Below are 15,984 nucleotides of genomic sequence, written 5' to 3'. Positions count from 1 at the left end.
ATGATATAAGGGAGGTGTTCTTTTGATTTCTCATTGAGAGACGCAAGTGACTGCTTATTTTACTACCATTTCACGGTCTCACAAGATGGACTGCTCTGAAGAATACATTAAAATGGAGATGGAATGTGAACCAAAGAAATCATTTGAGAGAGGTTTGAAATATTTATAAAATCACATTCTATTTGATACTGAAAGAAACTCTTTGAGAAATAGAGAAACTAACTTGAATCTTAAGGCATTAAACTAATTTGACTTTTACAGTTCAGGTGAAATCATGGGGATGTTTTTGTTCTCTGCAGGTCTTCCATGCAGGAGACAAACTGGCATCCTTGTGCTTCTAGGAACAGTCTGCATGATTATTTTCATGGTCTTGACTTCTGTCATCTGTGAGTAAATTAAACACCATGGTTATAATATTTTATTATTATTATTATTATTATTTTTCCCACCATTTTTCATAGTTGTCCTGTAGCATCACCAATTAATTTTTTAAATATTAAAAATATTACACGTATACAATATACAAATGTTGTATTCTCTCTATTAACATGATATTCACGTATACAATATACAAATGTTGTATTCTCTCTATTAACATGATATTACAAAGCTGTTTAATTATACAAAAAAAGAATGAAAAAAGATTATTTTGTTTTAAAATAGATTGAGATGAAATGTTACAATATTCTAAAAACTGCTCAGTTAACTAATTAACCAGTAACTGTAATATGAATCTTGCTCATGAACCGAGTTTACGTAATCTCCGGTGAAAATCAGTTCGTTTGCTTGTCTTTCTGTGTACTTTGGTTCAAAGATTCCCATCAAGAACGAAAGTTCTCAATGCTGGAGAGCTGGATGAAAAGCCATACTTCTGATCTAACCTCAGTCAAATCTGATTTTCAGAACACGGGTGAGAACTTCATCATCATTGTCACAGATCAGTTCTGGGAATGGACTTTTAAATTACTGATTATTTTTGACAGGAGGTGACCTAGAAAAGAAGGCTGCTGAGCTGCAGAACTTAGTGTTCAGTCTGAGTACATATTTCAACACGTCTGGATCAAGCCCAGAGACCAGAGGTTGGTGCTTTGCATTGTTTTATTTTGTGGCAGATCGCAAGACCATTTAATTGAATTAAAAAAAAAAAAAAAAACATTTGCACGCAAGTATAATATGATCATTCATGATGGGAATATTTTAATCATAAATTCATCATACAGTTTCAACATAACACTTTTCAAATGTCTTCCATGAAAAATGTCACATTTCTAATGCTTGTTCAGAGGGAAAATATTTAATGCAATGAATTTTTGCGTGATTCAAGTTTCTGACTCAGTCAATCTGAACAGATAAAAACCTCTAACAAAACATTCCAACATATAATATTTACACAAAAAACATTCAAACATATTATATTCTCATAAAAAACGCACAATTTTAATTATTATCTGTCTCTTTGACTCTGTATGCACAGAAATGCAAATAAAGAAGCTGTCTAATATTGAGACCCTGATGAACTCTCTCGGCTCGTCACTGAGTTCACTCGCATCCAAACAAGAAGAAAACCTACAAAAGCTGGGTGAGCACTGGACGTACTTTTCAGCTTTGAATCCTCAACTTTAAATCAGCATTTCATGAGTTTGAAGCTGTTTATTAATTGGCATTTTTTTTCTCCTACAGAGCGCCAGCAGGATGTGTCACACACTGAAGTCAAGAGTTTGATGGACAGTTTGAGTTCTGCAGTATCTACTCTTAGGGATAAACTGAGAGAAGACAGTTTGATGACATCTTTGGTTTCTCTACAGTCTATTCCACGCACACAACGGCTCTTGAGTAAGACCTGAAATGAGATAAATTAAAATAACAGAAATATTCATTTAAATCCAAATGTTACTAAACATTTCATTTAAAAAAATGTAAATATTCTACAGAATTACGTTTTGCCTATATTAGAGGAACTCATGCTGATGTATTGTTGTTTTCTTCAACTGTAGTGGACATGTCAAACTCACTGTCGGAACTGAAGCGTTCAGTAGGGTTGCTGAGATCATCTCTTCAAACTCTTTCTTATAAACTGTCATTTACAAGTGAGTCAATTCTAAACCCAAGGTGCAAATTTGCAATCAAATATAAGCTGCTTCTGTTTCAATGCAGAAAAACCACTGTTATTTCACCTAGAGAGTTCATAATGAATGTGCACCAATTATAGCTTCAGTTACAGTATTTGATGATGGGCAAAATAAATGACGAGAAGCATTGTGTGAGGGGAAAGTAATATTCAGCACTATCTGCAGGATTAAATGTATTTAATCTGCTCGAGCAAACAAAAAAATAATGTGTAGAAATACAGAAAAAGGTCTGAGGGTGTGCAAAAAAATACTTAAAATCAAACAACAACAGTATAGTGAAATAAGAATTTATGAAACTGTCCAAATAAGGTTTATAAGAGAGATTCACCAAAATAAAAATTCAGTTATTCAAATTCAGTTAATTGTTCAATTAGTCATGTGTCCCTCTTAATTTTGGGGTATTACTTTACAATAAGGTTTATTTAGTTAACATGCACTAAGAATGATTACAGCATTTATTAATCTTAGTTGATTCCAACATTTACTAATGCATTATTAAAATCAAAAGGTGTGCTTGTTAAGGTTAGTGTGAATTAATATGAACTAACAATGAACGACTGTTTTATAAATACTGTAATAAATGTACTGCTCATTGTTCTTTCATGTTGGTTAATAACTAACATTAACAAATGGAACCTTATAGTAAAGTGTTACCAATTATTTTATTTTTTTTACTGTTTTGATTAAATGTTTTGCAAAAACATAAGTTTCATGCAACACCATTTTGCACTCTTTGTTTCTCTCGCTTATAGACTTACTTACATCAGGCTGTAATGAACCTGACTGGATCCCGTTCAGAAACAGCTGTTACCTGTTCTCACAGGACGTAATGAACTGGACCAAAGCAAGGGATTACTGTGAAGAGAAGGGCGCGTTACTCCTAAAAATAGAAGATGGCTCTGAGAAGGAGTGGGTGCGTAACACACACAGACACCTTTTTCCTTAATTCCTTCCATTCTGTATTTCGGAAATTCTTAATAACATTTATCTCTCTTTCTAGCAATTTGTTATCAATTTCGCCAAACCACATGACTACTGGGTGGGTCTAACGGACCAGAACACAGGCCAGTGGAGATGGACAGATGACACTCCTTACATCATGAATAGAGAGTGAGTGAAATGTATAGAGAGCACTAGATATTTTGGTTCTGGATAATGGAGTCTGATTATTGAGAACTCACATTCATGACCATAATCCATGATCTGATAGGGTTGCATGTACTACCATTCAGTTCATGGAATCAACAGCACTGTTAATTTATGAAGTGAAAGGTCAGCTTCAGCGTTGACTGAAGGGTTTCATGAGGGCTTTTCTTTGCTGCCATCTACTGGCGTAACAATGTAACTACACTGACTAGTGTTGATCATTACTGCTGAAATATTATCATTATTTAGTGAATAACATAAAGTGGTCTTAAAATGACAATAATATTGTTTATCAAGATTATTTCTGGGGCAATATATCACCCAAAAAAAAAGTAGTTATCACGACAGGCCTGCTGTAAATTAAACAATAAACTTATGAAATACAAATTTTTAATTTACATTGTGTTTATTTTACAATACATACTATTCGTATTGGGTATAATAATAATAATAATATAAAATATATTCATATATATATATATATATATATATTATATATATATATTATAATTATGAAGGTCAAGGTCAATTTATTTATGTAGCACATTTAAAAACAAGTAGTGTCTGTACAAAATAAATAAACACATGCAATATTATATTTAATTGTTTACCTTCTTAAAACACCAGTGTGAATGTAATGTAGACTGACACACTTTATCACAACTAAAAAGAGGTGTAAGTCCAGGTAAAAGTCAATGCAAAGACTTTTTACTCTACAACATTTTCTTGACAGAAGTTCACCAGTCTCACAGAATCCTGTGGGAAACACTGCTAGCATAATAAACAAACTATAAATGAATATGTTACAGATTGTAGATGTTATTTTTGCAGACACTGGAGAGCTGGGCAGCCGGATGAATGGACCGAACACGGCCTGGGGGAAGGAGGAGAGGACTGTGGGCAAATTGCATATGATGGGTTGCTTAATGACGCCCACTGCTCTGCCAAAATGAAGTTTATATGTGAAAAGCAAAACTGAATAAATACAATTCTGAAAGCGCTGTGTAAATAGCTTTTTTTTTTTATTTTTTGACTGTATTGAGTTTTCGTGTGTGTGAATTGTGTAAATTACAATTCACCCGAGACTCAAACTCACAACCCAAACTCTCTAACCACTAGGCCACAACTTCCCCATTTGCAGTTAATGATGTTACATTTACATTTATGTATATGCATTTTGGCAGATGCTTTTTAACCTCAATTTAAGTGACTTGCATTCAAAGCATCAGTTAATAATGCATTCCCTGGGAATCAAACCCATGAAGACTTTGGTGTTTCTAGCACGTGCTCTAATGTGTGATGTCAAAGTTACGTTGAGTATTTAAATAATGGTAGTGTGTTATTCAGAATAATTACAAACTAATCACAAAATCTAATTTACATGAGAAGAAGACAACAACCAAATTGTAATTAATCTACACAAAACCCAAACTGTCACTAAACTGTTTTTGAATAAAAAAGCAATATAGCAACGTTTCTAATATGTAATAGTTTTGCTTCATTCTAAGGTATTGAAATGTTCTCTGCCATCTTTATGTGGCTGTGGTACATCACTCAGGTGTTTTGTACCGGTAACAACAGCAACATTTAGACACCTAATTAAACATTGTAATGTACGAAAAGAAATACAGACCACTAATAGATAGTGTGCGTATGCGCAGTAGCCTCATATGCTCACGCTGCCACGCTTTCATTCAGTTCAATTCAATTCAAGTTTATTTGTATAGCACTTTTTACAATACCAATCATTGCAAAGCAACTTTACAGAAAATTAAGTTTCTTTAATATTTAGTAGTAGCTTATCAGTTATGACTGTCAGTTTATGTGCATAAGGCAGAAATGTTCTGAAAAAATCAATAAAAGACGTAAACAAACAGACGATTAACACTATTAACAGCAATTATGCAATCAAACTTATAGCAAAATGTGGTAGTTCTGTATGTTGTCTCTGGGTTAGCATCATCTGAGGTCCTCTGAGGGGTTGGCATCATCTCTTCCCAGGTGTTCTGGATCCAGACTGGAGCTTGTGTAAATCCTAGTTACCACGGGATGTAAATCCAGCACAAACAGAGAAACAAATAGAGACAGTATTAGCATAGCTGCTGTTCCAGCCAAGTAAAATTAATTAGATTAACCCAAGCTAAAAACTAATAATGCACATTTGATCAAATATAACTGCAGTCCAGAATTATGAGATGCATTATTTGAATGCTTGGCCAAAGAGGTGTGTTTTTTTAATCTAGATTTAAACAGAGAAAGTGTGTCTGAACCCCGAACATTATCAGGAAGACTATTCCAGAGTTTGGGAGCCAAATGTGAAAAAGCTCTACCTCCTTTAGTGGACTTTGCTATCCTAGGTACTATCAAAAGTCCAGCGTTTTGTGACCATAGGGATCGTGATGGGATGTAGCGTGGTAGAAGACTAGTTAGGTACGCAGGAGCTAAACCATTTAGGGCCTTATAAGTAAGTAATAATATTTTGTAACTGATACGGAACGTAATAGGCAAACAAACCATAGTGCCCTTAAAATAAACAAACTATTCTAATCAACTAAAATTGCACAAAAATTTTGATTTTGACATTTGACAAATTCCAAAAAATAACTTAATAAAATGTAGTAGGCTACATAGATGTAATAGCTAGGACAAACACAACTATACAGCCCAAAAAAAAAAAAAAAAAATAATATATATATATATATATATATATATATATATATATATATATATATATATATTTAAAAAATAGATTTTGTCCTCCAAATATTTCCGTCCAAAAAATAAATAAATAACACGACATCATATAACACATTATGATAAAAAAAAAAAGAAATTCACCTAGGAACATACTTTACAATGTAAAACTAAATAAATAAAATAAGTTATTTTTAAGTCATTATAAAGCTTTGATAGGCTATTCCATCCATATTTGTAGGCTACTGTAAGAAATATTATCTTTTCTTTTTGAAATATATTTTGGTATGTGAAGGTTGAAACTAAATATAGCTTCATTGTTTACAACATATATTTAAAATATGTTTTGCCAGAAATCAATCTATCTATCTATCTATCTATCTATCTATCTATCTATCTATCTATCTATCTATATATATTCAAGATTCAAGATTTTTATTCGTCACATACACAATTAAATAGAGCATATGTACCAGCAATGACCTGTGAGTAATCAGTGCAGAGAGCATTGTGTAAAAAAGAAAGCAAAAGTAGGTAAAAAAGATAAATAAAAACACACATCTAAGCGGAGCGACCTGGAGCCTGAATGCACTGTAACTCCGAATATATAAAATTTCTGCTAAATGCAAAATTTATTTTAATTTATTTAATTTAATAAACAATGAAGCTATGTAAACAAACCAAATCACACACCAAAAAAAAAAAGATGAAAACACCAACCAACAAATCTAGCAAACTGGGAACAAACAAGAGGTAAACAAACCAAAGTGCCCTTGAGTGAAAAAAAGATGAAAACACTGAGCAAGCAGTCGTTTAGCTGATGCGTTTCTCCAGAATGACTTTGTTACAGGACCCCCATCCGAGGTGACGTGCCTTGCATTGTTTCTTTTATTGTTTCTTGTAATGAGGAACTGAAAGTGCTTGCTATATACAATTCACAAAAACACCCTGTCATATGGTCTTTCCAGTGGTGTTGTTTCAAAAGGGACTATTAATAAGGAGGAGTTTTGGATACTCATTAAGAAGAAAGTAATTGCAAGAGTGTTGTCATGATGCTATATCAGAAAAGTGCAGATAGTACTGAACAAATCATGAAAATGGACATGGAATATGAAAAGAGGACGACGTTTCGCAAAGGTTTGCTAGATTTATGAAACTAAACTGTATTTGGTTCAGAATGAAACTACGTTTTTGTGTTATATAAGAGAGAAAGTGAGATTTAGTTAGTTTTCTGGTACAAATATCTAAACATTCTTAGATCAAGATATTCATTTATGCATTTGGCAGACGCTGCAACTTACAGTGCATTCAGGTTATACATTTTTTCTTACCATGTGTGCTCCCTGGGAATTGAACCTACAACCTTTTGTGTTATTAACACAATGCTCTACCACTGAGCCACAGGAACAGATGTTGACTTAGAAGCAAAATAACACAAAAGAAAACGAGTCTTGTTTTCAGAAAAGTGCATAAAAATGAAGTGACTGTTTAAAATAAGACCTACCAATGGGGTAAGAAAAATAAACTTATTTCCATTTAAATTAAGTTTATTTCTTTTACCCCACTGGCAGATATTTTTTCTTATTTTAAGCATAAACACGTCATTTTAATCCTTTTTTTTTTTCCTTTTTTTTTTTTTTTTTGCTTCTATAGTAAATCTTGATTGGAAAATGTTAATATATTTTTACTGGAAAACAAGACAAAAATACTGAGGAAGAACATAATTTTTGCAGTGTTATGTCTGCAAACACTTTATAATCACTTCATTAATAATTATTTTTTTTTTTTAAATGCATTATATAATGCTTAACAAAATAATAAACATTGAAATAGTTAGAATTATTAAGAAACTTTATTTATTTTATATTTGAATGTAAATGATTCAAAAAAATACAAGATTTTTATTTGTCACATACTCACTTATGATACATAACCAGTAGTGAAATGTACGTTATTTGGCCTTATAATTCAATGTTATTTGTATACTCATCAAGCAGGCACGTATTTAATTAAATTTCCTCATGTCAAACATGATATATTTGCAATAATAGTCATGTTAATAAACATTCCTGATCATATTGCATATGAGTATATTACTTTAAAGGCTGATGCAAATTTGTCACAAAAAATTGTCACAATTGTCACATTTTCTAGTGGAAAAATTTCATTCTGTGTTTTTTTTTTTTTTTTTTTTTGCAGATCGTTGTAGCAGACAAACTGGCATCGTCCTAATTCTAGGAGTGTGCATGATTGTTTTCATGACCATGACTTTTGTCATCTGTGAGTGGATTAAACAACATACAATCTTTATGTGTTATGCTATAAATATTTAAGAAAGTGAGCTGTAATGCAAAAAAAGGAAACTGTAATTGAAAAAAAGTATTTGCAGAGTATACTGCCTTTATATTATGCTGATTATAAAAAATCTTTGTTTTCGCTCATAGTTTTGCATCAACAAAGAAAATTCTCGATGCTGGAGAGTTGGATGAACAGTCAGAGTTCAAATCTAACTTCAGTCAAACCTGATCTTCAGAACACAGGTGAGAACTTAAAATAATACTTCACAAAATAGCTGAAAACATCCTCAGGTCATCCAAGATGCAGATTTAAGAAATGTAGCATTGCATCACTTGCTCAACAACGGATCCTCTGCAGTGAATGGGTGCCGTCAGAATGAGAGTCCAGACAAGTGATGTAATGCTAAATTTCTCCAAATCTGTTCAGAAGAAGAAACAAACTCATCTACATCTTTCATTTTTGGTTGAAGTATTCCTTAGATCCCTTTTTTCTAAGCACTACTCATATTCGAACATGCATATCTCCAGATCAAGCAATGACTAATCATTAGTTTCCTGTCTTTGCCTATTTTTCCTCCTTAACTTCAAAAAAAAAGTGTGATATGAATTTTTACATCTCTGTCACTTTATACAACATAAGAAGTGCAGGAAAAGTCAAATATTGAGACCTTGATGATCAATCTTGCCTCTTCATTGAGTTTTAATCATTTTTGTAGGAAAACCTTCAAAAGCTGGGTGATTATGTACCTTTAAATCTTCCAAATCCCACACATGAAGATGAGCTGTCTAAATAAATCATTTCTTCACAGAGCGTCAGGATGTGTTATACACTGAAGTGAAGAGTTTGATGCTCGGTTTGAGTTCTGCAGTATCAGCGCTGACATCCAAACTAAATGATGCAGGTCTGCAAATCTTTTCATTTCAAGGAAACGTGACAACCACAAGAAATCATTTTATGAGCAATCTCTTTGAACATATACATTCTTCATTGTTTAACAATCTAATATAATTTTTTAACTTCACAGTTGGCAAACAGGACCAGAAACAGACTGAAACAAAAGAATTATTAGACAGTTTGAGCTCATCTGTTACTTCACTACAGTCTGATCAACAAAAGAAGCAGAGTGACTTTGGTAAGACAGAAACCTAAAATTAATATAAATGTTCCATTATTATTATTTTAAAATATTATTTCTGCACCCAGGAAACTTAAGAAAAAGTAATAAGTCATAAGAACATCTGTAGTGAACGTATAATTCATCTGGATGCATGTGAGCTCAGAAAGCGAAATCCTAAATTGGGCCGCATTTTATTACATCTTATTAGAGACGTGTGAATATAATTCCAAGGAATTTCAATTTCAATTTCAATTTCAATTTCAAGGAATGATAAAAATGTGAAAAATGTTTATATTTAATTTCAAAGAAGTAAGTGCAAAGAGTGTAAAGGGAATTTGGTATTTTTTACATTAATTAACTGCATGAACTAACAATGAACAATACTTCAACAGCATTTATTAATCTTAGCAAATATCAATATTTACTAATGCTTCTTTAAGATCTGTTAACATTAGTTAATGCACTGTGAACTAATATTAATATGAACATTAATATATATTTACTCATTATTTCATGTTGGTTAATGCAATAACTAATGTGAAAAATGTATGCAAAATTGCTATGAGGAGATGTTGATTATACCCTTATATATGTTTTATGTATGTTATATATGTCTTTTTTCATATTTTCTTCTCATTTATCAAGCCTTTATTGCTCTGCACACAGTGATCTTATTAATATATCTTATTTATGGCTTTTGTCTTGTGTTAAAGAGTCTCTGTCGAGCTCACTGAATGATCTGAAGAGTTCAACTTCAGAGCTCTCTTCTTCTGTCGCATCTATATCTTCTCAACTATCAGTCCACAGTGAGTAAACCTTACATTACATGTGCAATACAGCACTCGATTCAGTAACAGTCTAATAAATGCAACATTTTCCCATAAACTTCTCATTCACAGTTCAGGATGTGTCACAAACTGACATAAAGGGTTTGATGAACACTTTGAGTTCTGCAGTGTCAGCGCTGACGGCGCAGCTGAACGATGCAGGTGTGGGAATCTTTCAATAACATAAATCACAGAAATATTATTATCTGTGGATTTTTAAACTGCAATGCTTTTTCCCTCCCAGTTAACAAGCAGGACCAGAAACAGAGTGAAGCGGAAAGATCACTGGACAGTTTGAAGGCATCTGTAGAGTCTGATCAACAAAATAAACAACGTGACTTCGGTAAAAGCATTATTATAAGCTACTGAGATATTCATAGAAGCATGAGTACATAGAAATCAGCACAGAATAATAAAATGTTATATAATAATTGTATTATGCACTTAATTGCTCCTAGTGAAAAAAAATCACTATTAACTCGAATGCGCACAGTGACCTTGCTGATACTGTCTAATTTATGGCTTTTGTCTCGTGTTAAAGAGTCTCTTTCGAGCTCATTGAGGGACCTGAAGAGTTCAGTTTCAGTTCTCACTTCTTCTGTCGCATCTATTTCTTCTCAACTATCAGTCAGCAGTGAGTAAACCTTACATTACGTGCAATACAGCACTCGAATCTATAACTCTACAATCAGGGTGTGAATTATAGAGTGAGGTGGTCTGAACCCCTCCAACAGACATCATAACGAAAGTATTTAGTGAATATATTTCATAAGAAGGAATAGTCTTAAAGGAATAGTTCACCCCAAAATAAAAATTTGCATTTACTCACCCTCGGGTCATCCAAGATGTAGATGAGTTTGTTTCTTAATCAGAACAGATTTGGAAGAATGTAGCATTGCATCACTTGCTCATCAATGGATGCTCTGCGGTGAATGGGTGCCGTCAGAATGAGAGTCCAAACAGCTGATAAAAACATCACAATAATCCACAAGTAATCAATCTTGTGAAGCCAAAAGCTGCGTGTTTTTAAGAAACACATTAATCAAGATGTTTTTGACTTTAAACTGTCGCTTTTAGCCAAAATACTAGTCCTCTATCTATAATATTGTTTTCTATGCAGAAATATGCACAGATCAAGCACTGTTTACAAGCATAAACAGTCTAAAACAGTTAATATATAAAACACAAAAATAATATGTGTGTGGATTTTGATGTGAGATGATAACAGGAGATGGACTTTTTCACTGGAGGAAGTGATATTATGGATTATAGACTTGAATTTTACACAGAAGCAGTGGTTTGAAGTTAAAAACGTCTTACTGATGGATTTGTTTCTCACAAACATGTAACTTTTCACTTCAGAAGACGTTAATAGATGGACTGGAGTGGTGTGGTTTACTTTTGGATTATTGTGATGTTATTAACAGCTGTTTGGACTCTCATTCTGACGGCACCCATTCACTGCAGAGGATCCATTGATGAGCAAGTGATGTAATGTTACATTCTTCCAAATCTGTTCTTATGAAGAAACAAACTTATCTACATCTTAGATGACCTGAGGGTCAGGACATTTACAGCAAATTTCAATTTTTGGGTGAACTATCCCTTTAAAAAGAGTCATGGTAATAGCATTATACAATCTACTACATTCAACATCTAAATGCATCTGTCCACACACTTCTTTTCCGCAGTGCAACAGCAGGATGTGAAAAGCCTGATGAACAGTTTGAATTTTACAGTTTCAGCACTGACATCTACACTAAATGATGCAGGTGTGGAAATATTTTCATATTTTCACACTGTTCATATTATCTGTGTATTGAAGGACATAATTTATTTAACTGCATCCTTTTTTTTCTCCCAGTTAAAAAGCAGGAACAGAAACAGACGGAAACAGAAAGATCATTGGACAGTTTAAAGTCGTCTGTACAGTCTGATCAACAAAACAAACAGCGTGACTTGGGTGAGACAGAATCATAAAATCATACAGCTAATATTTACAGAAGCATGTATACATAAATGTTTGTATGTTATTATAGACTTTTACAATCACAATAAGGTCCCATTAGTTACTGTTCGTTAATGCATTAGTCAATATATTTGTTATAGCATCTTTGTTAACATGAGTTAATAAAATATCTTTTCATTAGTTAGTTCGTGTTAGCTCTGGTTCCTTAAATAATATTAAAAGATACAACTTTTGATATTAATAATGCATTGGTAAATGTTGACGTTAACATTAAGATGAATACATGCTTTGTGTATTTTTAATTGTTAAATTAACTGTATTGCCTACAAGCCTGTCTCATACACTACATCACATTTACGGCTTTTGTCTCGTGTTAAAGAGTCTCTGAAGAGCTCATTGAGGGACCTGAAGAGTTCAGTTTCAGATCTCACTTCTTCTGTAGCATCTATTTCCTCAAAACAACAAACCTCTGGTGAGTGCAAACCATCGAAACTTACTAGAGGGGAAAAGGAGAACCAAGGAAACATACATTGGAAATAAAACCGAAACAGACTATTATCATGACATGAGCTCAGCATTTCAATATTATTGCAGTTGAAATTTTTTAATATAGTATGCCTTTAAATTAAATTTTAGTTGAACATGAAGACATGATTTCAGAAATATATCACTGTCAGAGTGCAGAGATTTTAGAATTAAGGTAGAAATTATTTTTTACATTGAATTAATTGGATTGAAATCCTCACTGATGTGTTTTCTTCTTATGTTCAATCAGAGGAAAGAGTCATGAACACTCTGAAGGAGCTGATAACTAAAATGAGCGCCAAAACAGCAGGTATTTAGCACTAATTTACATGATTAGATGTGCTTTCACTTAACTTGAAGTATAATCAAATTGGCATTGTCATTTATTTTTTTTCCAGTTCATTTAAATAATATTAAACTGACTTAAAAATCTCATCTAAAAAATTATATTTATGAGTTAAAGTAATGGAAAAGCATATGTCGCCGTGACTTATCAATAATTTTTTACAGTGTATATTCGTACTTCACATTTGGCATGTTTTCTCTGTCTCTGACACAGACGTCCCTGTGGCCAACTGTAAATCTGGCTGGATCTTGTACAAAAGCAGCTGTTTCTTGTTTTCTAGTAATGAACTCAACTGGTCAGAGGCACGAGATTACTGCAAAGCGCAGGAGGCGTTACTCCTGAAAATACAAGAGGACGATGAAGAGTGGGTGTGTAATATTCACACACATAACATATTATTTTGTTTTCATATTTTTTGCTCTTTCTCATTTCTTATTTTTCCCCATAGGCCTTTCTGAACAAAAATACCATACCCCAAAGCTACTGGGTGGGTCTAACGGATCAGACCACAGGCCAGTGGAGATGGGCGGATGAAACTCCTTACATCATGAATAAAGAGTGAGCTGATTTATTATAAACGATTCACAACTCGCATTTCTCAGCAAACATGCACGACAATAATTTTTCTTTGATTGATATACACTGGCTGTCATGTTAATGTTTTTGAAAGAAGTCTCTCATGTTCACTGAGGATGCATTTATTTGATCAAAAATACAGTAAAAACTTTAATATTGTGACATTATTATTACAATTAAAATGAACTGTTTTCTATTGTAACATACTATAAAATATAATTTATTTCTGTGATGTGCAGCTGAATTTTCAGCATCATTACTCCAGTCTTCAGTGTCACATGATCTTCAGAAATCCTTCTAATATGCTGATTTGCTGCTCAAGAAACATTTCTGATTATTATTATCAGTGCTGAAAACAGCTGTGCTGCCGAATATTTTTGTGGAAATTTTGGGGTAGCTTAAAAATAGTAATAGTAATACTTTTATTCAGCAAGGATGCATTAAATTGATCAGAATTGACAGTGATGACATTTATAATGTTACAAAAGATCCTGTTTCAAATAAAGGCTATTATTTTTTTTTAAACTTTGTATTAATCAAAGAATCATGAATATTAGAATGATTTCTGAAGATCATGTGACACTGAAGACTGCAGTAATGATGCTGAAAATACAGCTTTGATCACAGGAATAATTTTGCTTTACAAAATATTCAAACAGTTATTTGAAATAGTAATATTTCACCTTTTTGCCCTTTTTTTCTGTATTTTTGATGGTGAGCAGATGAGACTTCTTTCAGAAACAAAAATCTCAATTATTCCACACATTTGACCACAAGCTTATTTATCCCTCCATGAGGTTATGTACACATTTTGGCCTTAAGATGGCGCTACATTTACATGTTTATCCTATCCATAAGTATGCCCTAATATAATAGTCACATAGTTTTCAATTTCCATTTCACAGGATGCGTTCTTTAATATTTGGCATATGTGTTTGTATTTGTTTTCTTGTTTTCTCTTATTATTGCCCACTGCAGTTATAAATAGGAAAGAAAGCAGCTACATCAAGTCAAGATGATGTATTTGTCAATTAAATGCATCTTGCATTAAACAAATATTTCAGTTGTTTAAATTGTTGTTGGTAGTGTTGGGATTAAATGAATAACATAAAGCGAACTTTAGATGGGATGGGATGCCAGAAAGATGCTCTAGATGCACGCAGATGTAATAAATGTATTACATTTGTTGGCATTGTTTCAGACGCTGGAATCCTGGGCAGCCGGATGACTGGACAGAACATGGTATGGGAGAAGAAGGAGAGGACTGTGGGCAGATAGTATATACTGGGAAACTGAATGACAACCACTGCTCTGTCAAAATGAGATTTATATGCAGAGTGCAATTCTGAAACTCAAAATGTCTGATGAAGGAAGATAAAATCTCTTTCAGAGTGCTTTGTTGTATCACACTGTGTAAGACACTTCAAAACCTTTCTTGCCTTTTTCTTGTGTTAACTTAATCTTTTTTATAGAAATAAAAATATTTCACAAGTAGTTGGCTGCTTTCTGTCTGTTCCTGTAGGCCCCAATCTCAGGAAACCTATACGGTCCACTGGAGATGCTCTGATGGTTCCCAGCATTTATAGAAATATTGCCAAACCTAAATATATAGTCATGTAGCTGAAACTATTATTAATGTCACCAGTTTCTTATAAATTCCTTGCGTGTAAAAAATATTTTAGTATCAGTAATATAGTAATATAGTATTAATTTACATTTTATATGTTTTAATTTTAGTTAAATTTTTTGCTAGCTTTACTGTTTTTAATATATAAAATATGGAGAGAAAAACACAATACGTCTATTTCGTTTTTATTATTTTTATTTTAGTTTTAGTCCTTTTAGTACTTAAACTTGAATTTGAAATTTTGAAAAAATGTTTGAAGTTACATCTAACATTTATTTTATTTCAGTTAATGTAATAGATTTGGTTGGGAATATTCATTATGTCAAATGCATTATAAGCTTATAGGAAGATAGTATTTAGTGAATTCGTTTAGATTTTTCATTATATAGTGAATTTGTTCTTATTTGTTTTTTCTTATTTTGTTTTTTTATGTCAATTTAGATTTTTTTTTTTTCAATTTTTGTTATTTTCAGTTTTAGCTTTATTAGTTTTAGTAATTAAACTGAATTAAAAGCTGTTGCCTTGGCAACTAACTGAAACGTTTACTGAAGATTTCCCATATTTTAAATAAATATTAATTTTATTTTAATTAAATTAAAATAAATTTGTTTTAGTTGAGAAAATAAATGTTGTCAAACCTTTAAAAGTTGCCTTAAACCTTTGTAAATGTAAAATATGACCTTTGAATGAGCAAAACTTAATTTATAACAAGTTGACGTTAAGTTTAAGT

At 32.4% G+C, this 15,984-nt stretch overlaps 1 protein-coding gene across 2 annotated transcripts; it reads left to right on the top strand.

Annotated features, from left to right (window-relative positions):
- On the top strand, positions 1-15,121 carry si:ch211-283g2.2 (C-type lectin domain family 4 member F). Of its 2 annotated transcripts, XM_042757275.1 has the most exons (18): positions 1-152; positions 300-386; positions 815-910; positions 984-1,079; positions 1,475-1,579; positions 1,681-1,776; positions 9,292-9,399; positions 10,098-10,190; positions 10,284-10,373; positions 10,456-10,554; positions 10,753-10,845; positions 11,903-11,983; positions 12,076-12,174; positions 12,560-12,652; positions 12,956-13,015; positions 13,265-13,419; positions 13,500-13,609; positions 14,829-15,121. In XM_042757275.1, exons 1-18 carry the CDS (start codon positions 86-88, stop codon positions 14,974-14,976), a joined length of 1,776 nt encoding a protein of 591 aa, XP_042613209.1. In that variant the 5' UTR covers positions 1-85; the 3' UTR covers positions 14,977-15,121. The 2 variants fall into 2 exon arrangements, with proteins under 2 accessions (XP_042613209.1, XP_042613208.1); XM_042757274.1 differs by lacking the exons at positions 1-152; positions 300-386; positions 815-910; ... (1 more) ...; positions 1,475-1,579; positions 1,681-1,776 and adding exons at positions 6,948-7,106; positions 8,169-8,249; positions 8,414-8,509; positions 9,076-9,168.
- The last annotated feature ends 863 nt before the right edge of the window (positions 15,122-15,984 follow it).

The sequence above is a fragment of the Cyprinus carpio genome, chromosome A5 (genome assembly GCF_018340385.1).
Source record: "Cyprinus carpio isolate SPL01 chromosome A5, ASM1834038v1, whole genome shotgun sequence".
NCBI classification, from domain to species: domain Eukaryota; kingdom Metazoa; phylum Chordata; class Actinopteri; order Cypriniformes; family Cyprinidae; genus Cyprinus; species Cyprinus carpio.
This window is presented reverse-complemented; position numbering and strand designations above follow the sequence as displayed.